The sequence below is a fragment of the Sus scrofa genome, chromosome 11 (genome assembly GCF_000003025.6).
Source record: "Sus scrofa isolate TJ Tabasco breed Duroc chromosome 11, Sscrofa11.1, whole genome shotgun sequence".
In the NCBI taxonomy this organism is placed as follows: domain Eukaryota; kingdom Metazoa; phylum Chordata; class Mammalia; order Artiodactyla; family Suidae; genus Sus; species Sus scrofa.
In genome coordinates, this window is record NC_010453.5 from 5,729,054 (window position 1) to 5,752,836 (window position 23,783).

General features: G+C 46.3%; 1 protein-coding gene across 5 annotated transcripts in view; it reads right to left on the reverse strand.

Moving 5' to 3' along the window:
- The window catches only part of FLT1 (fms related tyrosine kinase 1), a 176,398-nt gene that overhangs the window by 108,356 nt on the left and 44,259 nt on the right, over window positions 1-23,783 (reverse strand). For all 5 annotated transcript variants that reach the window (XM_021065525.1, XM_021065524.1, XM_001925740.7 and 2 more), the window contains exons 4-10: window positions 15,811-15,935; window positions 11,073-11,229; window positions 10,842-10,978; window positions 7,411-7,585; window positions 5,821-5,938; window positions 2,939-3,108; window positions 1,874-2,033 (exon numbers count right to left, since the gene is read on the reverse strand). In XM_021065525.1, the coding sequence (XP_020921184.1) occupies window positions 1,874-2,033; window positions 2,939-3,108; window positions 5,821-5,938; window positions 7,411-7,585; window positions 10,842-10,978; window positions 11,073-11,229; window positions 15,811-15,935 (1,042 nt within the window). The remainder of the gene's footprint in view (window positions 1-1,873; window positions 2,034-2,938; window positions 3,109-5,820; window positions 5,939-7,410; window positions 7,586-10,841; window positions 10,979-11,072; window positions 11,230-15,810; window positions 15,936-23,783) is intronic.

The following is a 23,783-nucleotide window of genomic DNA, read 5'->3' on the forward strand; positions in this document are numbered from 1 at the left end:
CTGACTTGACTCCCCAAACCATGTTTTATTGGCATTATTCAAACCTAACTTTGTAAGATCATGCTCCATCCCTTTCAGTGGTTATTTTCTAACACAGCTACTAGATCCAATTCTATAGAGTGCTGAAATTCTAGATTTGCTATAGTAGAAACAAAATAAGGCTATCTAAAGGTGGCTATATTAGTCCATGAAAATTCAAGTCTATACTTTTATCCAAACCCAAGAGCTTAACTAATTTAGTTATTTCCAACTTAAGTGCAAGTCAGGTTAGCACAAATACCAAGGCCTTAAAGGGACAAGTCTATAAATGCAAATGTCTATCCGCAAATTAGCAAAATAATATAGAATCTCAGGAGATCTCACTTTCTCTGGGTTTGAATAATCACATTGGTCAAGAATGTATTTAAGATTTGTAAATTCTTCATATTTCTTTTTTGTTTCCTAGGGCCACACTGAGGCATATGGAGGTTTCCAGGCTTGGGGTCTAATCGGAGCTGAAGCTGCCGGCCTACACCACAGCCACAGCCACAGCCATGCCGGATCCTTAATCACTGAGCAAGGCCAGGGATCGAACCCAGGTCCTCATGGATGCTAGTCAGGTTCGATAACTGCTGCACCACGACAGGAACTCCCAATTCCTCATGTTTCTATTCTCAGCAAATGATTCACTCAGATGAGAAAGGAGATGTGTGGAAATGGCAACTTCTCAGGAATTCCCTACTTCGCAGTAACTTTCACAATCAGAATAATATGCCTCAAACAAAACACAAAATGAAGAGGTGAAACTGCAGGAGGAAATCTAAGAAACCAAACAGCCTCATCTGTTTATGCTAGAATCATGTCATATTGTTGATTAAGCCAATTTTTTTTTTTTAAGAAGAGTAATTTCCCCCAAACACTCTGAAAGAAGAGTTAAAAGCAACAAAGAAAGCATCGTGGCCCAATGCGAATTCTTGAGCAGTCTGGATCGTATCTCAGAGCTGCACCTGTTGATTCTACTCCTGTTCCTCCGATTCGCTCCCGCGAACTATCATTAGTATCGCTGGTCCACAGACTAAACAGAAACGGAGAAGAGCAAACAGGGCTCTGTTGTCAACAGGAAGCCAGGGAGCACTGTGCCGTGCCCAGAGGGCAGGGCTGGATTCATGCCGCAAATACACCGGGAGCTTCTGCGTGCGCCAGAGCTGGTGCCAGCCCCTAGTGACACCAGGTGCTGAGTCAGCACAGAGCTTAGAAGACAGGTGCACGCACACCTCGTGCCGAGACGACAGTGTCAGCCAAGTGCTACCCGTGCTGAGGAGGGAGACGGGAGTCTGAAGGAGCAAGTCAGGAGGGTTTGTGGAGAAGGTGGCACAAGAGTCGAGACTGGGAGGAGAAAGGGCTTCTTGGGCGGCAGGAAATGGGCGGGAGCTCATTTCCACAGAGGAAAGAGGCCACAGGAAGCCTCTGGAAGGTGGTGATCTTCAGTGGTAGGAAGATCTGATGTACTCAACGCTTCCAGGGCGGAAAATGGGGAGACCAGTGCAGCTGATGCAGCGGGGCAGCCCAAGCCTGGGGGTCCCCAGCTGGAAAGCAAGGGACAGGAGGTCCAACCCGAGCTCCAAATGATGGCTCACAGGGGGACCGTCATTCTGTCCCTGTGCTCCTATCTGAAAACTGTACGCTGGACAGAACAACTAGGGGACGGTGAAACACGGGTCAGGAGGAAGAGAGAATGCCTACTTTTCCCCAAGGCAGGGAAAGCCTCTGCGCCCCCGCCTCCGCCGTGGACCACACCCCCCACCTGCAAGCTCCCGTCTGCATCCGTTAAAGACCCTTGCATCCAGGTGTCAGAGCGCATTCGCAAGTCATTCGAGAAGCGAAGGGTCCCTACCTGGCTTTGGAATGATTATGGCCACAGGGTCGCCAGAGCCATGTGACGGCAGGTGGAGGGACACCATAAATGGTGCAAGTCAGGACCTGTCTGCTGCCCAGCGGGTAGAGGGTCGGGTCCGGGAAGGATGACACAGCCTTTTCGTAAATCTGGGGTTTCACTGAAAGGAGAAAACGGGGCAGGGATCAGGAGCTATTCTCATGACCCTCTCCTGGGCCACATTCTCGCTGGTTTTCATGTCAGGGAAACAAACACAGGGACAAAAACAAATCAAAACAAAAAACCCACAAATGCAATGTGTGATTACAGCGCCAACTGAAAAGAAGTAGAAGTGTTGTAAGAACATTTAAAAAAGTGATTCCCGAGCTCCCACTGTGGCTGAACGGGTTAAGAGCCCAATTGGTATCCATGAGGAGGTGGGTTAAGGATCCTGTGTTGCCGTGGCCGTGGTGCAGGCCGGCAGCTGCAGCTTCAATTCAACCCCTAGCCTGGGACCCTCCATATGCCGCAGGTGAACCCCTAAAATGACAAAAGAAAAAAGTGATTTCATGGTACGTGTAATACCATCACCATGATAAAAAAAAAGTCCTATCGCTTATGGAAGAAAACAAGCAAACATGAAATGGCTGTGATGGGGGCATAAGCGGCTTTTAAAGTAATTACGGAAAATTTTGTTTTCTTTGATGTTGTTCTTTTTTTTTTTTTTTTTTTTTTTTTGTCTTTTTGTCTTTTTGCTATTTCTTGGGCCACCCCTGCGGCATGTGGAGGTTTCCCAGGCTAGGGGTCGAATCGGAGCCATAGCCACCAGCCTACGCCAGAGCCACAGCAACGCAGGATCCGAGCCGCGTCTGCAACCTACACCACAGCTCACAGCAACGCCGGATCGTTAACCCACTGAGCAAGGGCAGGGACCGAACCCGCAACCTCATGGTTCCTAGTTGGATTCGTTAACCACTGCGCCACGACGGGAACTCCTGATGTTGTTCTTAATTGACTTCTGAATGACAAATTTTCATGAATCATACCCCCTACCAGAACCAGAAGAAAGCAGCACAGTGGACTTACCATTTACAATGAGAGTGGTGGTGAGGTTTTTAAACACATTTGACTGCTTTATCCCCAGCAGGATCGTGTAAGCCCCCGAATCTTCTGCAGTTACATCTTTGATAATTAATGAATAGCCACGCACCAGATAGCGGGCAGATTTCTCAGTGGCTGGAATCCCATCTTTCAACCTGGGGTTAAGCACACGTGTGGTCAGTAAGTCATTTGACACCGCCTCGCAGATAGCACTTTTTCACACTGCCATTGCAGGACGTGAGCTCGAGGCTGAGACGTCGCGAGCCTTTGATCCTCCAACACTCATTTAAAAGATTTAGACCCGGGCTTTTTATCGAGCCAAGTGGGATTTTTTGACTGGGAGACACTTCATTGTCTGTTGGCGAAGAGGGAGAAGTAAACTGAGCAGACAGACAAGGGGTGGCTGCAGGTACCCCCAGGGATGCTGGCCGCCACTGTGACTTAAGTATTAACCCAGAAGCACTGGCTGATTCCATCCGAGATGTTTTTCCAGAGTTCACCATGAGGCTCCACTGGCAATACCAGGGTCATTGTGAGTCAGGTCAACTAGATCACTTCTCCAGATAAAAATAAAAATAGCCCTTCCTATTGTGGGCTCATGTGGAGTTCTTATTAGTTATAGAAAATGGTCACACCAGTTGTCCCTTTCATGGACCATGGTGAAATCAAGGTTATCAAGGTTTGTTTTTTTTTCTCCCCTTGAGGAAGAACAGTTAAGGCACAAAACTCACAAACAAAAGATATAAACTTAAAAAAAAAAATGTAACTGTAAAGACAGACTCAATGCCTCGACATGACGCATGCAGAACTGAGAGTCGGGCTTGAGTGCTTGTCCTGGCTCCACCAGGGTGCTCCGACGTGACCCATCCGCTTGAGGCCCAGTTTCTCCCAGAGCTCTCTGAATTGAGAAACTCTCTGATTTCACTGAAGTACAGTTCTTTAAGACGGGCATTGAATGTTAGGAGGAAATTATTGTGTTCTGCCTAAAGCTATAATATTAGGAATGGCATCCGGTCATAGTCAACGCATGCATGACACACTAGGCAAGCAAATTCCCATTACCAGGAGTTCCCTGGTGGCCTAGCAGTGAAGGATGAGGTGTTGTCATTGCTGTGGCACAGGTTTGATCCCTGGGGCCTGGAAACTTCTGCATGCCAGCCCCCCCTCCAAAAAAAATCCCCGTTACTTGTGGGTCTCCTTTCCAAAGCAGCTAAAATGCCTAGGCTCTATTTTATGATTACAAATCCCATTTTAATATTAGTTGTTTCCTCTTAAGAAGTCAGTATTTTAAAAAATGGATTCTGTGCGTATGTTAGGTTCTTGCGACTTTGTTACTAAAGAAATTCCTAGTTCAACAGGTGGGAGTCCTCTGAGGCCATGAACCTCCAAGACTGATTCCTCTTTGGGAAGAATGAACGTTCTTAGGAAATTTACTATTGAGCTTTTTAGGTATCATGAAACCAAAAAATTCTCTTTTCGACTAAGAAAGCGTGAGGGGCACAGCACAGAGGCTCATATTCTCTCTCATGCCCTACTAACTCTCTGAGGAAACTGCAAACAAACTCTATTGTTACCGACCTGGGTTCTTGGCCCTCCTTAATCAATAGAAATTGATAAGAGGCCAGACAAGAAATTCAGACAGGGCTTTATTGGGGCCCTGGCTACCGGGGGTGGAGGGAAGCAGACAAAGCCAACAGGTTTCCTTGCTCGATGCCCTCCCCTCCACCCCCCCCAGGGGCAAAAGGCGAGCTGGCTCCTTATAGGGGGCCAGGGTAGGGCTGCTTCAGGCGGTCTGCCCACCCCTTCACCGCGGTGTTGTGTGCAAGTGGGGGACGCTAGTACCCTGCTTTCGCAGGCTCTTCAGAAGGGGAAGCTGGGGTCCTCGTTTTCTTTGTATCTTGCCCATCAAGAAGTGCGCATGCGCAGTTATTTTTTTTTTAAGCCTAGTAGCGTTTCTTTGCATTTTGTTGCGGAGGGGGAGGTATTTGTCCAGGTGCAAGCACGGCAGCCACGGCAGCCAAGGGTCCCAGGTCCCAGCCTGTGTCAATGTGATACTGAAAGCAAAACAAGCCCTGGTGGAGGAGATTCGAAAATGGCCCCATGTCCATATCGTATGGCTTGTTTTCCTAATCAGTTTTGTACGATACTCTTTGTTTAGAATGTAATGGCTGGAGCCCAAGATACCGGCGTTTAGAAAAGATTTAACAACATGACTGCAGATTATAAACAGATTACATTGTCTGACATCAGGTGGTGTGCTAGCATTTGAAAAAAAAAAAAAAAAAAAAAGTCTGCTTAGAGAGTTTCTGAATATGTAAACTTCGAACCAAAAAAACCTTAATTGCTTCAAGTAGGGCCAGGCGTGCACCCCTGCTGCTGAGTAAGACTTGTCTCTATTAATGTTTGTTTAATTTTAAAACAAGAGTGGAAGTTTCAGCCCAGCTGTATCTAAAGAATTATTTTCCGATAATAAAAGAATTATTATCCTCATCACAAGCGCTCACTTCTTCAGGGTTAATAGAGCATGTTACGAATTCAAGATGCGTCCTAACCGAGTTGCCCAACATAATCCATTCAGAGCACGTTGACATCATAGGAAGATTTAGGGAGGCAGAAATCTAGCCACGGGGAGTAAATGACTAAACTGAAGTGAGCGCTCAAAAAACCCTAATCCCTTGCTGCATCCTGTGACAAGACTCTCCTGCCCCCTCCAGCCCTTCCCATCCCTGCCCTCCTCCCCCGCCCCCAGCCCAGAAATCAGCCCTACTGCTGTCTGGGAAACTTATCCCAACTTTTTTTTTCCCCCAGGACTTCAAGTCATTGGGACCCTGCACCCTCCGACTGAGCAAACGGAACTGTGGTCTTACCATACAACTTCCGGCGTTGGGAAGGCCTTCGCTTTCACAGAGAGCCGGTAAGACCGCTTGCCAGCTACGGTCTCAAGCACCTGCTGTTTTCGATGCTTCACAGTGATGAATGCTTTGTCTTTGAAAGGAGAAGTGATCAATCCATTAGAAAAGGCTACATTTGTGTAAACAAAACAGAAACCGCCAACCTGAGGCCTCTTGAAAGGAAGGTGCAACCAGTGAATACATAGAGCTGGAATTAGGATCAAGGCCAGCGGTGAACCCACATACTGATCAGTGAATAAAATCATTTCAAAGTACCCTAACTGATGAAATACTTTCAAAATTGGCCCAAGGTCATAAAATCCCAGGAACATAAAAACACATGAGCAGGGCGACAAAAAGTAAGACACCTTAAGGATCTCTGTTATAATAACAAAAACGTACAGTAACACCTGTAAAAATCAACCCGGCTAATATCAGTATGATGGGAAAAAGTTGTTCCATGTGCTCTAAAAACAGTTTCGATAGAAAAACCAGCTGAGGAAAGTCAAAAGGATATCAAAAACCATTGGTAGAATTGTCCCATAGTGTCTGCTCCTTACAGTTTTTCTTTTCATCAGGAAAAATAAATATGGTTTTTAGGGAGTCTCGAGAGATTTAAGCATTTTTAACAGAATTTGCCCATTGGATGGGGGGGTGGGCTGGGGGTTTGGGATGAAAATGCTGTAAAACTGGGTTGTGGGGATCGTTGTACAACTCTAATAAAATTAACTGAGTTAAAAAAACCAGAATTTGCCTATTGGAATTAAGCAATAATATTAGGATTTCACGAGAGCGAAACCAGGGGTAAAAGAGCATCAGTCAGTCCTAAATAATTCATCACATCATACTTTTCTCTAAGTCAGTAGCACCTGCAGAATTTCTCCCAGAAAGTCAAAGTGATTGTATTTTTCTGTTTTGTTTATATGGAACACTAAATAAAGAATTTCATATAGACCATAATATGACCTAATTGAATTATTAACCACAATAAACTTGTAAGGAAGAGTCTCTAGCCTATGCAAAAGTACTAAATTTAGAGAGCAATGGGGAGTTCCCTGGTGGTCTGTGGTCTAGTGGTTAGGATTTAGTGCTTTCACTCTGCAGCCTAGGTGCGGTCCCTGGTCTGGGAACTGAGATCCTGCTTCAGGCCATGGCATGCCATGGCCAAAAAAAGTGGGATGGACAGGGAATCTGGGGTTAGTAGATGCAAACTACTGCATTTAACGTGGATAAGTAATGAGGTCCTGCTGTAGAGCATAGGGAACTGTATGCAGTCTCTTGGCATAGACCATCATATGATGGAAGAAAATATAAGAGAAGGAATGCAGGTATATGTAGGACCGTGCTGTACAGCAGAAATTGGCACAACGCTGTAAACCAACTCGACTTTAATAAAAAAAATAAATTCAATAAATAAAATGCACTTAATGCTCTTCGGCAGGGGGCAGAAGGGACAGTTATATTTGTTCATGACAATTGTACCTCTGGGCCAAAAGCACCTTTCCTTATTTTACAGACGCCCCCCCAAATCTGCAAAGATTAGAAAACAGAGCGGGCGTGGCTTACCGTAGATATGCACGGAGGTGTTAACAGATCTGAAGGATGGGCCGCTTTTCACGCGACAGGTGTAAAGCCCTTTGTCTTTGTTCTGCACTTTGTCAATAACAAGGATGCTGTAGAAGACGTTGTTATCGGAATGGCTTTGGTCGATGCGTCGCCTTACAGAGGCTCTCTTATTTACCTAGAAAGGAAACGTGTAATTAATGTAGAGGCAGTAAGAGTTTGTGCTTCAAGCTGCTGCATTTCTCAGAGGCTCCGTCAGATCAATGTTTTATTTATTTATCTATTTATTTTGTCTTTTTGCCATTTCTTGGGCTGCTCCCACGGCATATGGAGGTTCCCAGGCCAGGGGTCGAATCGGAGCTGTAGCCACCGGCCTACGCCAGAGCCACAGCAACGCAGGATCTGAGCCGCGTCTGCAACCTACACCACAGCTCACGGCAACGCCGGATCCTTAACCCACTAAGCAAGGGCAGGGACCGAACCCGCAACCTCACGGCTCCTAGTCGGATTCGTTAACCACTGCGCCACGACGGGAACTCCCAGATCAGTGTTTTATGCCACAAGGCCAGCCCCCCTCGAGGGGGAAACGCGTTCTGGCAGCCTGCCTGGGCACTTCGTTTTCGTCAAATGGACTCTCACTCTCCTCATCTCAGCTGTTCCTCGCAGCAGCCTGGTGAGCTGGGCAGGGTGACTGCCCCCGTGCAGACGGAGAGAGCGAAGCGTCCGAGACACTGGCCAAAGCAGGCGGGGATCTCGGGCCTTGGCGTGTAAATCCAACACCTTCCCGCGCCCACAGCTCTCTAACCAGTGACCTGTCCTCTAGGCCTGGGCAACGCACCCAGACTCGGGAGCAGTCGTCTCTAGCATCTGGATGAATGGCAGTTTCTCCTGACAAGTCTCCATGTGAGTTTTACGTGTGCTTCCTTCCTAGAAACGAAGGGAAAGCTAGGCAGGCGGGCCACACCTATTAAGGTGCAACAATCGTAATTTCGCTGTTGCACTATGTGAGCAAGGCCTGCCCATGTCTGCTAAATCCCACTGGATCTGGGCACCTGCAAAGCCAGCGGGACAAGTTCAGCCTGGGTCTGGGGGCCTGCAAAGCCCCAGGCACTCTGGGGGTGGGGAGACGACCAGGCCTCGGGCTCAGCGAGGGGTAAACTGGCCACAATGACCCACCCGCCCACTACTGGTTTTGCGAAGATGAGGTCACACTGCCTTTTCCTTTCATTGTTCTTTCCTTTTTCTTTTTTTTTTTTGAAGCATTACATTTTATAACAGAATATGTTATTTCCTCCGCTCAGTCTGTCCCCATAGGGAGGCATGGAAAAGACGTTGGAAGCTGACCAAAGTCATCTTTGGATCTTGAACATATAGCTCTCCTCGGTGCCACATTGGATAAATTCTACCCACCTGTCCTTTTTTACGGCCCTGGTGGCACAGACACGTGTCACGCCATTTTCTCTGTTCTCGGCAGTGACCAGAGAGAAAACACCAGTCACTCCCATCAAAAATCAGAGCATCGGTCCCCTGGATTTTCAGCAGCTCTGTTCATATAGGTATTACTTCTTCCTTCTCCCTTCGAGAGCTCTTTCCTTCCCAAGCTGCAGCCATAGAAGTATTGTTTCTGCCTTGGTATCCTAAAACCACCCCTGGGTTTCAGAACTGCTCAGATAGCACAGCTGCCAGCAGCCACATGGGGCTATTTAAATTTAAATTAAAATTTGGAATTCCCGTTGTGGCACAGCAGAAACAAATCCGACCAGTAACCACGAGGTTTCGGGTTCAATCCCTGGCCTTGCTTGGTGGGTTAAGGATCCAGCATTGTGGTGGCTGGCAGCTGTAGCTCCTATTCAACCCCCCTAGCCTGGGCACCTCCATATGCCGAGGGTGCAGCCCTAAAAAGTAAAATAATTAATCAATTAAAATACAAAAGTAGGGAGTTCCTGCTGTGGCCCAGTGGGTTAAGAATCCGACTGCAGTGGCTCAGGTCACTGAGGAGGTGCAGGTTTGGCCCACAGCCCAATGCAGGGGGTTAGAGATCCAGTGTTGCTGCACCTGTGGCGTGGGTCTCAGCTGTGGCTCAGATTCAGTCCCTGGTCCAGGAACTTCGATATGCTGCAAATTAAACAAATTAAACATTCAAATCCTTAGTCCCACAAGCCACATTTCAAGTGCTATTGGGCATATGCGGCTAGTGGTTAGCATATTGGCCAGCAGAGATATGGACCGCTTCCCTGACAGAACGTTCTGCAGGACAGTGCCGTTTTCAAAGGTCATGGGCATTCAGCAGGTGCATCGCCACACTCTTACAGCAGAGTAAGATGTACGTTTCTTCCCTCTTTGCATTTATTAGGAATGTATGATTTCTCTCAAAACCCAGAACCTATTGCTACCAGTCCTAGCATTTTTATTCCAATGAAATAATACCATTCTTTGGAAAATACTTTATGACTAAAGAGTTCTTAATCTGTCCCTACGGGCCACTTGTGGCACCTTCATGTTGCTAAGTTATTCTATGGCAAGAAAAGTTTATACTGTACAGCACAGGGAATAAAGTCCAATATTCTAGAATAACTTTAAATATAGTCTGTAAAAGTTTTGAACCACTATGTTGTACACCTGAAATGAAAATAAAATTGTAAATCAACTCTACCGCAATTTAAAAAAAAAAAAAAAAGCTTGGGGCTGATGCATTAATCTTCTGTACATAACATAATCATAAGTTAACTTTGCAATTGGGCCATCTGAGTGACATAACAAGTAATTTCCTTGGGATGTGCCACATCAATCAGAGAGATGCAGGAAATGGCACTGGGACCACTGCCAGGCATTTCTTATTAGTTTATGGTGGATCCCCCCCATCTACACATTTTTTAAAAAATGATCATTTGTAAGGATGTTTAATTTGAATAAGGGAACCCTATCTTCATGCTACTCCTTTTTCTCAAGGACAGAATCACTCCTTTGTCACCTAACAAATGCAATATTGGATGGCTGGGTTGGATCTTTCCCAAACATGCTCCACTCAGGTGCCTGCCTGTCTGCCAGTCTCTGAAATTAATGCGCCGACAACAACTTTTTGTTGTTGTTGTTACAAAAGACAGTCCCTGCCTGGTCCGGAGTGATAAACTCCCCTCTCATCTCTCAGTCCGAGAGAACAGTTTCCAAGGATGAAAACAATCCCCTTTCCCACCCAGAATCATGGAACAGAAACACCAACCTATACAACTTCAAAACAAAGCCCCCAGACATCAAAAGGCCGTATCTTTGCGTATCACGTTCACAAGCACCCAAACCAACCCCAAAGCTTCTTTATTGGCTCAAACCACCACGGGAGTCAGAATATTCTGATTTTTTCCCCCACCTCGAAAACGCAGTGACACTGCCTTTGCTCAAACAAAATACTGTCCTACAGAAGCAACAGGGTCACTCACTTCCCCGGGGTAACTCCAGGTCATCTGAACTCTGGTGTTCAAGGGCGTGGTGGCCGTGCAGTTGAGGACGAGAGTGTGACCTCTCAGCAGTCTGACGGGGCTCGGCGTGCTTATTCGGACATCTGTGATTGTGTTGGCTGCAAGCATAGCAAGGTAACATTTAAGAAAAAAATCGACGTTTCATGAACTGGATAAAGCCAGGGGCACTCCGGCTTCTGGAAGATCACTTACTTTGTCGAAGCGTGAGGTAGTTTGTCTTGTACAAATGTCCGTTGATGGTTGTTTCACATGTCAGCAGCCCTATCTCTTTGTATGTTGCATTGGATATTATAAAACCCCTCCTACTGTCCCAGGTGATTCTCTTTCCGTCCAGCGTATCAGGTGGAAACTGGAAAAGGAAGAAAAGCATTTTCACAGAGTCGTATTAGCCCTGTGATAGAAGCGTTTCCCTACTTATTCACTAACGCTCTGAAAATGTAGCTGTTACCGCACATGAGAAGGGTGCGGGAAGAAGCTTCAGTCTGTCATCGTCGGTTCGTTAATTTGCTCTGCATGGAGCCACCTCCACGTTGACTCTGATGCATTGCAGTCAACATGCTCGTCTGCTAAGAACCTTGGCCGAAAGCTGCAGCCACCGAGGAGAGGAGAGACCTCCTCACCCGTCAGAGCCCTCGTGGGAACCCGGAGCTCTGGGCCCTTTGTAACGAACTGGCTCAGGAAACCAATCAATGTTTTGCTGTTTTTCCCCTTAGGGCTGCCACTTCGTCCTCACGGTCTCGTCACCAGGAGCTTTTAACAAGCCACACATTCGCCTCCCATTTTGCCTGATTTGTTAAAGAGGCAGCTGTCTTGGAGTTGCCGCTGTGGCACAGTGAGATGGGCGGCATCTCGGGAGCGCTGGGATACGGGTTTGATCCCTGGCCTGGCACAGTGGGTTAAGGATCCGGTGTTGATGCAGCTGCGGCTCAGGTGGCAACTGCAGATATGCTGTGGCAGGGGGGGCAAAAAAAAAAAAAAAGAGGCTGCTGTCTTAAAAGGACCATAATTCTAGGTCCTCTGCAGTCCATGGCATTAACTCGGCACTTACTGCCGTTATCACTCTGGGGAAGACTGAGGGTGTCGACCCTGCCCCTGGGAGGGAAAGTTCCAGAAGCCAAGGCTGCTGACAGGGAAGAGAGCCGAAAGTGAATGTGAGGCCAGAAACAGTTACGAATGCAGTGCCCCCCAATTCCTGGGAGTACCCCCAAACAGAAGAATCCACGATCTGATTCTCCGACTATGCCTCTCCTCTGTACCAAGGACTCAATTCAAACCATCTCTGGTGGGATTAGACTTTGTAAAGGGTCACTGCCCCTAGAGCGGCCCAGCCAAGTTCCCCTGATGGCAGACTGCCAGCCAGTTTGAGTGGCAGTGGTCTGATGACTGCTATTGTTTATCCCCAGTTGGAAAAAGCGGGGGGAAAATCAGATCACTTTCCCACAACAGATTACCAAGCTTCACAGCATCAACTGCTATAAAGAAGTTTCGAGTCTTTTGTATCTTCTTTTAAAAAGTACACTTTGGAGGGAGTTCCGTTGTGGCTCAGGGGTAATGAATCAGACTGGTATCCATGAGGATGAGGGTTTGATCCCTCGCCTTGCTCAATGGGTTGGGGTTTTGGCGTTGCCATAAACTGTGGTGGAGATTGCAGTCATGGCTTGGATGTTGCCATAGCTGTGGTGTGAGCCAGCAGCTGCAGCTCCGATTTGACCCCTAGCCTGGGAACTTCCATATGCCACAGGGACGGCCCTAAAAAGTAAAAAAAAAAAAAAAAAAAAAAAAAAGTATACACATACACACACCCCTCGGAGTTCCCGCTGTGGCAGTGAGTTAAGAATCTGAGTGCAGCCACTTGGGTCACTGCAGAGGCTCGGGTTCAATCCCTAGCCCGCAGTGGGTTAAAAGATCCAGTGTCACCAGGGCGACTGTCCAGGTTGCAGCTGCTGCTCAGATTCCATCCTTGGCCCGGGAACTTGCATGTGCTATAGGGGCAGCCAAAGGTGCATGGGTGCAGCCATGCATCCATCACTCTATCCATTTATCATTTATGTTTACTGCTTCTGGAAGCAGACAGGGATGTATGGTCCTACGGCAGAGATTTCTATTCCCCCATGGGTATGTCTGCATTGGTACATATCGCCAGAGTGCAACTTGGGTTTGAGATGAATTGCATCCTATCTATGGAGAATGGAAAGCAATCAAAGGATGCATGTCGTTTTAGTAAATTAGGATTCTATCCGTAAACTTAGGAACCCTCCGCAGTCAGTGGGGGTGGGGGTGGGGAACCTTGTCTTCTAACTTGACAAACTATTAAAGGAAAAACTCAGAAAACTTCAAGCCAGGGATCGAAATCCATGACACTATAAAAACAGGTGAAAGCAAAAGCAATGTGCTGAATCTCAAAGACAGACTGGCTGCCAACTTCTCTGTGCGACTTACAAACACATGGAAATCTCCTCTGCAGTGTTTCCCTTACTCACCTATGCATTCCTGCCACTGGCTGTAGCCACTGAAAAAGGAACTTGATTTCCAGCCAACAGGAGCTAAAACAGCAACAGACTAGGTAGCTTATCAGCTGGGGCAGGTGCTGTATGTGTCAGAGGGGGGCAGACAGATGGGCAGCCCTGAAAGGCAGTACCTACAGGGAGGCTCTCGCCAGCTGAGCAGGGCTCCGCCAGTGCAGGCAGGGGAAAGGAGAGGAGGGGACAACCCGTTAGGAAAGAAGGGACAGTAAGAGAAATGGAAGGGAAAGATAGCAACTTCATACACGTGTAATAGGTTAAGTTTTGGGTGTTTTTGCTGTTGTCGTTTTTTTTTGTTTGTTTGTTTTTTTTTTTTTTTTTTTTTGGCTGTGCCCAAAGCATGCAGAAGTTTCTGGGCCAGGGACTGAATCCGCACCACACAGCAATGACAATGCTGGATCCTAAACCACTAGGCTACCAGGGAACTCCTAGGTTAGAACATTTTCAATAAATATGTAATAAACCAAAAAAACCTTAGAACTTTATGCTTCTCTGCAAAAAGAATGTAAATATATATATATATATGACTGAATCATCCTGCTGCGCGGCAGAAATTGGCACAGCACTGTAAATCAACTCCACTTTTAATTTTTTAAAAGTGAAAAAAAGGGAGTTCCCATAGTGGCTCAGCAGAAACGCATCTGACTAGCATCCGCGAGGACTCAGGTTCCATCCCTGGCCTCGCTCAGTGGGTTAAGGATCTGGCCTTGCTGTGGCTGTGGTGTAGGCCAGCAGCTGCAGCTCCAGTTCCTGGGTCCTAGCATGGGAACCTCCATACCTGCAGGTGCGGCCCTGAAAAGACCAAAAAAAAAAAAAAAAAAAAAAAAAAAAAGAGCAACAAAAAAAGAAAAGTGGAAAAAACAGAAAAACAATTTTATACTTCTCTCCTTTTAATGACTATAGAGCTGGGTGGAAAAACAGAGAAAACTCTATCTCCACCAAATGTTTACCTGGGGGAATTTGGGAAAGTTCCTAAAACAGAAAAACAGACGATCTGCTTGAGGGACGTTTGATGACCTGGCGGGTAAGTGGCGGGGGTAAGAATTCAGGAAGCGTGGCCCTGGGCGCTGCCCTAACCACTCTGGCTGGCCTCCTTCACTAAGTAAACCATTAGCAAAAGATGACAAGAGCAGGGCAGGGGGCGGGGGGGTGGCGGGGTCCAACACCCAGTGTAGCCCAGAAGCCCCTAACTCCCTGGGAGCCTCAGATTTTTTCTGGCTCCTCTGGTGTTTCAGCTCTGACATACAACAACTTTTATTTCCTGGCGATGATGCCCAGTTGTCATGGAAGCCAAAACCTGCCACCGAGGGGCTATATTGAGGCTTTAAATTGACAACGTATGGGAGTGAATACAGGACGACAGGGAGACGCCTCATCCTGTTTCAGGATTCAGGGTCAATAGGTGACCTCCAGATTCACTCTAAACTTTTCCAACCTCTCATCACCACCAAACCCCACCTGAGTCCCCACCTGGACATGCCGGCAGTGCTAAGTGCTGCCTGGGACAGACAGCTTGCCCCCTGAAAGCTCTAGGCTGCCAGGATGCACTGCACTTTTCCATTTGGGGAGCTTTTATCCAACTCTCAGACTTCACGTGGCCCTGATGCTGGTGCAGCTGCATCAGCTGGCATGTAACATATGGAGGTTCCCAGGCTAGGGGTCAAATCGGCCCTGCAGCTGCCACCCTACACCAAGCCACAGCAAGGCCAGATCTGAGCTGCATCTGTCATCTGCACCACAGCTCATGGCAACACCAGATCCCTGATCCACTGAGAGAGGCTGGGAAGGAACCCGCGTCCTCACTGATACTAGTTGGGTTTGTTTCCACTGAGCCACAACAGCAATTTCCTGCCTTTATCAGATTTTACCCTGAATCGTTTTCCTTTTCCATATGCACAATTTACAACATAATATGAAGACATATCTCAAGAATAGCTTTCTTCCCTCCCCCTTTTTTTTTTCTAAGAGCTTAAGTTTGGATGCCCAACCGGAGATAAACCTTTTGTTACTAGGAGCTTCCCAACTCAAACCAAAGCAAGAGCCTTAACTGCCTAGCCCTTCTACCTCTGGCAAAAATCGGGACTATTCATTTGTACAAGCAACAGAATTGCTGTTTCTGACATTTTACAGGCATTGGAATCTGTGGCAATACATCAACATTTTCATAATTTTAGTTCTTCCACTGTTCACATAGATTTAGCTTACGACGTTATCACTTTATTCCATTTACGTGCATGCACGGTAGAACTTGCAGCATTTATACTTGATACTAAGAAGCTGTTGGAGAAAAAGTCTACTGAGAAAGCCCCGAAGCATCCGTAAGGTGGTTATTCCAGAGAGAGCAAATGACTCGAAATTCCTCAGGCTCTGCAGTAAACCCCCGGGAGAGGAGCACTGCCCAGTTTTACCTTTTTTAAAGTAACAGAGATGTTGGGTGAGGAGACCCGGCAGGGGATGATGACTTCCTTGCCTTCAGTCATGTTTACAATCTCGGGGATCTCGCTGTGCATCTCTAAGAAAGGTCTACCTGTATCTGAACGAGAAGAAAGGAAAACACACACACATGATTGTACCGTGAACCTGCAGACACTGTGGCTGGCGAGGCGACGCGGGCACCGCCGGTGACACGCACCCCATACACCCACCTTCTTCTCTGCAATTGGGCCCTCTGGGTTTCTGCCCAGAAAAAGAATGCTTCTCTAAGAAAAGCGAATTCCTTATTCAGGTCTTGGCCTTCTGAGGGCCCTGATGCCCCACTTTGCAAGGGTGACCTAGGGGAGAGGGGCGGTGGGGGGAATGTTTCCACCTCTAGGGGGAAAAGGTGAATATTCTGCATAACCTTCTCCCTCCAGCTGTGCTAAGTGCCTCAGGAAGCTCCCTCGGAGCCTTTGTAACAAGTCAGAGGGGTGGGGGGGTGGGTGCAGGGTCTGGGTCTTTGGAGCACAGATAACAGCGGATAGCCAGGTGTCAAGTTGGAGAGAGGATTAGCATGTGAATGACAGAAGCCAGCCTTCTCGGGTTTTGTGGGCCTCGAGGGCAGACCAGAGAGAGCTGGTCCGAGCTGTTTGGGGGAGGGGAAGGGGGGAGGCGGGAGAAGCGTGTGAGTACCGCGTCTCGCACGCCTGTGTCCTCCACTTCTCCAGCCTGCCCCGCGCATCTGTCTCCTAACAGCAAAGTATGTTCAAGCGCACACAAAGAGGTCTGGAAAGGGCTTTACCTAGTCATCAAGATGCCACCCCTCAAAGAATGGCATTTGGGAGTTCCCTGGTGGCTCCGTGGGTGAAGGATCTGGCGTTGTCACTGCTGTGGCTTGGGTTCAATCCCTGGCACAGAAACTTCCGCAGGCATGGCCACGACAAAAAAAATGTACGGCATTTGGCTGGTTTCAGGGGTCGGGGGGGGGGAGGACTCAAACCCCCTGTTGGGCTTCTGTGCAATTCCTCTTGGCACTGAACGCACAGCCTTTTAGAAAAGTTGCGAGTCAGGCCCGTCCCTGCCCCCAGGCGTCCGTCTTCCTGAGATGCTGTGCGCGCCTCTCCTCCCCTGGGCTCCAGCGTCTCTGCCCAGATGGAAAGAAGTCCTGTGTCAACTCTCCTCCGGGCCTGAAAGAATGACCTGGGCCCCCGCCTGCTTGCTGTCCGTTAGGAAGCTCATCCTGGACGCTGAATGGAGCACGAAGGGGACAGAAACAAGAGCACTTTGGAGGCCAGGGTGCTGGGCTAAATGGTGGCTACAGGGATTGTGATTGGTTAAACTGTGTCCCCCCAAATATGGTGTGTTCTGACCCCTAATACTTCAGAACAAGACCCTCTGGGTCAAAGAGGGTCACTGCCAATACAGTGACTTCAGCCAAGCAGAGTGGGCCCCTCACCCAACATGCCTTGTGTCCCGAAAGAACTGGCCACGTGAGAACAGAGGCAGGGGGAGAAGGCCGTGCGGAGACAAAGCAAATTCGGAAATGTGCAAAGCCAGGGACGCCAAGGCTGGCCAGCCGCCCCCAGAAGGTAAGGAGAGACAGACAAGGATCCTTACAGGCTCCAGAGGGAGCAGGGCCCAGCTGCCAGCCTGACTTCAGACTCCTGGTTTCCAGAAGCTGACACAATACATTTCCTTATTTTTAATTTTTTTATAATAGTTGATTTATAATGCTGTCAATTTCTGCTGTACAGCAAAGTGACCCAATCACACACACACACACACACACATTCTTTTCCTCATATTATCTTTCATCGCGGTTCATCCCAAGTGACTGGACACAGGTCCCTGTGCTGTACAGCAGGACCGCGTTATCCACTCCAAATACAGCAGTTCGCACCTACTAACCCCAAACTCCCACTCCCTCCCTCTTGGCAGTCACAAGTCTGTTCTCTATGTCCAGCAGCTATATCTGTGCCATATTTTATTAATGTATTATTGGCTTTTTAGGGCCTCATCCATGGCATATGGAGGTTCCCAGGCTAGGGGCCTAATCGGAGCTACAGCTGCCGGCCTGCACCACAGCCACAGCAACGCCAGATCCTTAATCCACGAAGCGAGGCCGGGGATGGAACCTGCGATCTCATGGTTCCTAGTCAGATGCGGTTTCCGCTGCGCCACGAAGGGAACTCCTATCTGTGCCATATTTTGGATTCCACATACAAGCGGTATCCCATGGCATGTGTCATATGTACAAGCATGTACCAGTATCACGCGGCACTATTTCGATGGCTTCATTTAGTAGGAGAATCTCCAGCTCCATCTGTAGTTTCTTTAAAATATTCCAACCCCACCTGCACCCAAAACCATGTGGCATGCTGTGGCCTCTGAAGAGTGGGACACACACGAGAAGGCCCCTGGAGAGGTCGCCACAGCCCAGCCTGGAAGCCGCAAGCCACCTACACAGTGCTGCTTGTCCAGGGGAGGCCGTTGCAGGCCAGCCCTTCCTGCTCCCACCCTTGGGCCCCAGCCCACCTGGGGGCCTGGGCAGCATCCCAGCAGCCTCCTCTGACGTTTACGACACCACCTCTCTGGCTCCTCCGTGGACGATGAATTCCCAGAGCAGAGGATGCTGGCCGTATCCTGCTCTGCCTAATGTGTCTTAAAGGCATGCACACGAGGGAATTACTACCCAGCCCTGTCATCGCGCCGATGAGAAAACAGGCATGAACAGGTGCAGTGAACCGTCTCACCGTGGACAGAGCCAGGCCTGGAGGCCGGCTTCTCTTGACCTTGAACCCAGAGCTCCTTTCCCACCCCCCAACCCCCGCCACAAGAAGGGCTGTAGAGGAGACTGTTTCTCAGAGGCGGACTGGCTGTCACAAGTCCCTGGGGAAAGCAATGTCACACCGTCTAGTGTTGGAGGAATTCTGAGACCAGGAGGTTCTCACCAAGGGACAGAGCTGTGGGCGCAGGCTTTGGCACAGGGCCAGCGCGGGGCATAGGGTCAGGGAGAAGCAACGGATTGTGGTTAAGAACACGCTTTTTTTTTTTTTTTTTTTTTTAAGAGCACACATCTTACACCCAGGGTTCGAGTCCTGGCTCTGCCCCTTACTAGCTGTGAGACCTGGAACAAACCATTCAACACTCCGTGCCTCATTTGTAAACTCTGCCTCTTATTATATATATATATATATTATATATATTTATAATATATATATAATATATATTATATATTATGGGTTATTATGAGGGTGATGTGAATTCTTGCATGTAAAGTGCTTAGCATAGTGCCTGGCAGATAGTACTATATACATATTAGCTGTCAATTTTATTTCTTTTTTTTTTTTGGCTGTGCCCACCGCATGCGGAAGTAGGTTCTTGGGCCAGGGATTGAACCTGCACCACAGAAGTGACCCAAGCCACAGCAGTGACAACTCCAGATCCTCACCCTGCTGTGCCACCAGGGAACTCCTTGATCTTCTTATTATGAGAGATCTGAACTTAGGACAGGGCAGTTAGGCTCTATGAAAATCATAAATTATACTCCCATGATCTAAACTATGAGAAGTATACATCTATATTCAAATAATGGCATCGAAAAAAGACAAAATGCATACAGTAAAACACTAGCAATGATGATCTTTGAGTGTCATGGGTTGTTATTTTCTTCTTTACTTTCTTCTGCATTTGTCAGATTTTCTAGAATGATTGTGTATGATTTTCTACTCATATTTTAAGGTGTGGCATTTAAGACTCAAACTCTCAATTACCCTCTATTTTTATTTGAGGAAAACTATGTAAGTTTTGCATTTGATTTACTTTGGTTTTGTCCAATATAATAGAAAGAGACACTAATCTCCACACTAGTAGTTACATGTCTATTAAGAAGGCTCAGTGGGCGCAGCAGCATCTGTAGAGAGGAAAAGTTAATTATATAAAGATTCACTCATCAGCACGAAATTCCGCCCCTGAATAAAACTGCTGAGGTAGACATTCGGGCAGGGACCCTTGGGATGCCATCATTCCCTTCCTTCCTCCCGTGGGTCTATATTTTTGTCCCCTTTGTGCCTCCCAAGGTAAACACAAACACCAGGAAATGGCTTAATTCATGTAACTGAACTGTAAATCCTTCACATTTAATTTACGGTCTCCTTAAGCAACTATATTCAACAAAGGACACTGGCATAAAAAGTTCCTGCAGGAAATAGTCAAGCTCGGGGTGGTCATTTTTAGGCTAATGACCGCCAAGCCCAAATCCAAACAGAAGAGGCTAGTGCAGCACAGGCCTCTGAATTTCATGCCTTCCACTCTCCTCTTGCCCTTGGTCGCTCTGGATCCCTCACACCCCTGAATTTTATTATAGCTGTTGGCCTTTAAAAGGCCAATACCAATTTCAGCACGCGGCCCACCGCGGTCCGTCCAAAGATATCAAAACTTCAGTGATTTACGTCCAGCCCAGCACAATTCACAGCGTATCATCTGTACACAGTCAGTAGTAGGCATTATAAATCCACTGTGTGTGCAACTGAGCTTATGCCTGTAGACACACACACACACACACACACACACACACACACACACACACACTTCTCTGGGCTTATTAATAGTATATTTCCTCTGCAATTTGTTTCAAGGAAGGGCTAAGAATGAACTTGCCTGACATCTTCTAATACAAACATTTTTTGTTTTGCAGGACCATAGATACAGGAGAGGTCACGGTTCCATTAATATCACCAGTAAAACCACTTACTACTCCCAGAGGACGCATTTGTCTTTGTCACAAAATTAAAAATGACTTCCAAACCCAGCCAGCGCTGCAGAGTGGTTTCCTGAGACCAAATTGGCCGGTTGTTGAAAGAGTGAGGAAGGGCTGCTCCAGAGGTTGCGGGTGTACCCGTGGTGCAGACACACTGTCACCAGGGACTCATGCCAATGCACAGCAACGGAGAGGTCACGCCACCCTCCCCTCTCTGAACTCTTGGAACTCAATGCAGTGACAGGAAACTGGCACAGAATATGAGGATTTCTCATCCAGTGGGCGTAGCTGGGCTGCCATCCTTCAGGACAACAAGCAGGCTTGGCCACAAGGAGAGATCGAACAGGGAACCTTTGCTCAGAGTGATACTGCATCTACGTATGAAATGTGTTTTTCCTTTTGAAATCGGTCATCACTTCAGCACATCAAGACCCACAGACCTAGAGGTCCCAGCGTGCCAGTCCTCCTTCCACTCCGTCTCCGTCAATGGCACCACGGAGGTGTTCTTCTAACTGCGTTTGGGGCAAGGGAATGACCCAAGGAATGAAGGTAGGGAGCTTTTCTGACTTGAAGAGGAGCTCAAGAGTAAAAACATCTTGGTTCCTTGCACCTGTTTATTCCCATGATTTTCATAAACCCTTTCTTGATTTCCTTTCCCTTTAATTTCATTGTTCTTACCTCTAAGCCTGGGTCATGAGGACTCCTAGTTATTTCCAAGAAAGATGAGATTTTAATTTGCTGAGGATGAAGTGAAGAGGATAAGAAACTAATGAATCGCTCCCATGAAAAGGATTCTATCTAGACGTGCAAGTTTTCACATCATGCAAGTCTTTGTGTTATGAACCATACCTGGCGCTCAAGGAGAGTCTGTTAACTGGTGAAATTTTTCATTTGAAATAAGAGGGGAAAAAAAAAAAAAGGAAGAGGCAATTTCCTCTTGACTTTTACTGCCCATCAAAGCCTTTGAGAATTCACAACAGAGCTTTGGAGAAGCCACAAGAAAGGTGAAATAGCTATGCTAATATTAGATAAAATAGACTTTAAAACAAAACAAAAAAAATGTTGCTAGAGATAAAGAGGGCATTTAAAAAATAATGACAGGGTCGATCCAGCAGGAAGATATAATAATTATAAATACACATGCAACTAACAACAGAGCACCAGAATATGCAAAGGAAAAAACGGACAGAAATGAAGAGAAATGGAAGACTCAACAACAATAGATGAGGATTTCAATATCTTTCAATAATGGACAGAATTAGACAGATGATCAAAAAGAAAAGAGAGGACTTGAACAACACAGATAACGAACTAGACCTAACAGACATAAATAGAACACTCCACCCATCGCAGCAGGATAACAATTCTTCTCAAGGACACATGGAACATCCAGGATAAACTATATCCTAGGCCACAAAACAAACTTCAATAAATTTAAAAGGATAGAAATAATACAAAGTATGTTCTCTGACTACAGAGTAATGAAATTAGAAATCATTAAGAGAAAGAAACTAAGGAAACTCATAAATAGGTAGAAATGAAACAACATACTCTAAATAACTAATCAATCAAAAAAAAAAAAGAAAATTATAAAATACTTTGAGAAGGAAGATGAAGACACAATGTACCAAAACTTATGGGATGGAGCCCAAACAGTGTTTATAGGGAAATTTACAGTGGTGTGCCTATATTGAAAAGTGAGAGCCAATTTCAAATCAATAACCTATTTTCCATCTTAGGATTCTAGGTAAAGAATAGCAAACTAAACTTAAAAGAAGTAGAAGGAGATGATAATAAAGATTCGAGTGGAAAGGAATGAACTAGAGAACAGAAAAACAAAAGAAAAAAAAAAATCCATGAAACCGAAAGCTAGTTCTTTGAAAAGATGATCACAACGGATAATCCTTTTGCTACACAAGCCACGTAAAAAGGAGAAAAGACTAATTAATAAAGTCAGAAAAGGAACAGTAGATATTACTATCGATGTTACTAAAATAAAAGGCATTATAAAGTCAGTATAATTGTATGCCAATAAATTAGATAGCAGATGAAATGGACAAGTTCTTAAAAAGACATAAACTACTAAAACTAAGCAAGAAACCGACAACCTGAATATACCTGTAAGTAAAGGTACTGAATCAGTAATCGAAACACTGTCCATAAAGAAAAGCCCAGGCCCAGTGAATTCTACCAGACATTTAAAGAACTAATAGCAATTCTTCACCTATTGTTCTTAAAAAAGAGAACAGGAGGGAAAACTTCCCAATTCATTCTAGGAGGCCAGTATTGCCCTGATACCAAAATCAAAGACATAATGTGGAAACTACAGGTCAATATCGTTCATGAATATGAATGCAGAAAAACAACACATTCCCAGCAAACTCTTCACAAAAGAATTATGCCCCATGACCAAGTGGGATTTGTTCCAGGAATGCAAGATTGATTTCACATCCAGAAATCAGTCAATGTCATTAATATACCCTATCAGGAAAACAAAAGCCCAAAACTGTAAGTTTGTTTCACAAGATGCAGAAAAAGCATCTGACAAAATACCAGCCCCTTTCATGATAAAAACACTCAACAAACTGGGCGTGTTATCAAAAAACCTAACAACGAACATCGCACTTAACAGTGAAAGACTGAATGCTTTCCCCCTGATGAGGACCAAGACACGGTTGTCTGTCCGCTCTCACCTCTTCTGTTCAACACTGTGCTGGGTTCCATGCCTGTTATGGCTATCCTACTAAGTAAGGCTGCAGTGAACATTCCAGCTTGTGCCATTAGGCACGAAAAAGAAATAAAGGGCATCCAGATTTGAAAGGAAGAAATGTTCTCTATTTTCAAATGACATGATCTTGTATATAGAAACGCCTAAGGAATCCACCAAGAAACTATTCATTGGACCTAAAAATTGAGTTCGGCATGATTTCAGGATTCAAAATCAATATACCAAGAAAGAATTATATTCTACATACTCGCAGAAAACAATCTGAAAATGAAACTTGAAAAAATTCACTTATAATAGCCTCGAAAAGAATAAAATACTTAGCAATATTTTTCAAAAGAAATGTAAAACTTACATCTTGAAAAGTGCAAGAACACTGTGCAAAGAAATTAAGGCTCTAAAAAACAGAAAAGCATTCTGTGTTCACGAGGGAGAATGCTTCCTCTTGTTGAGATGACAGTGCTTCTCGAATTGCTCTACAG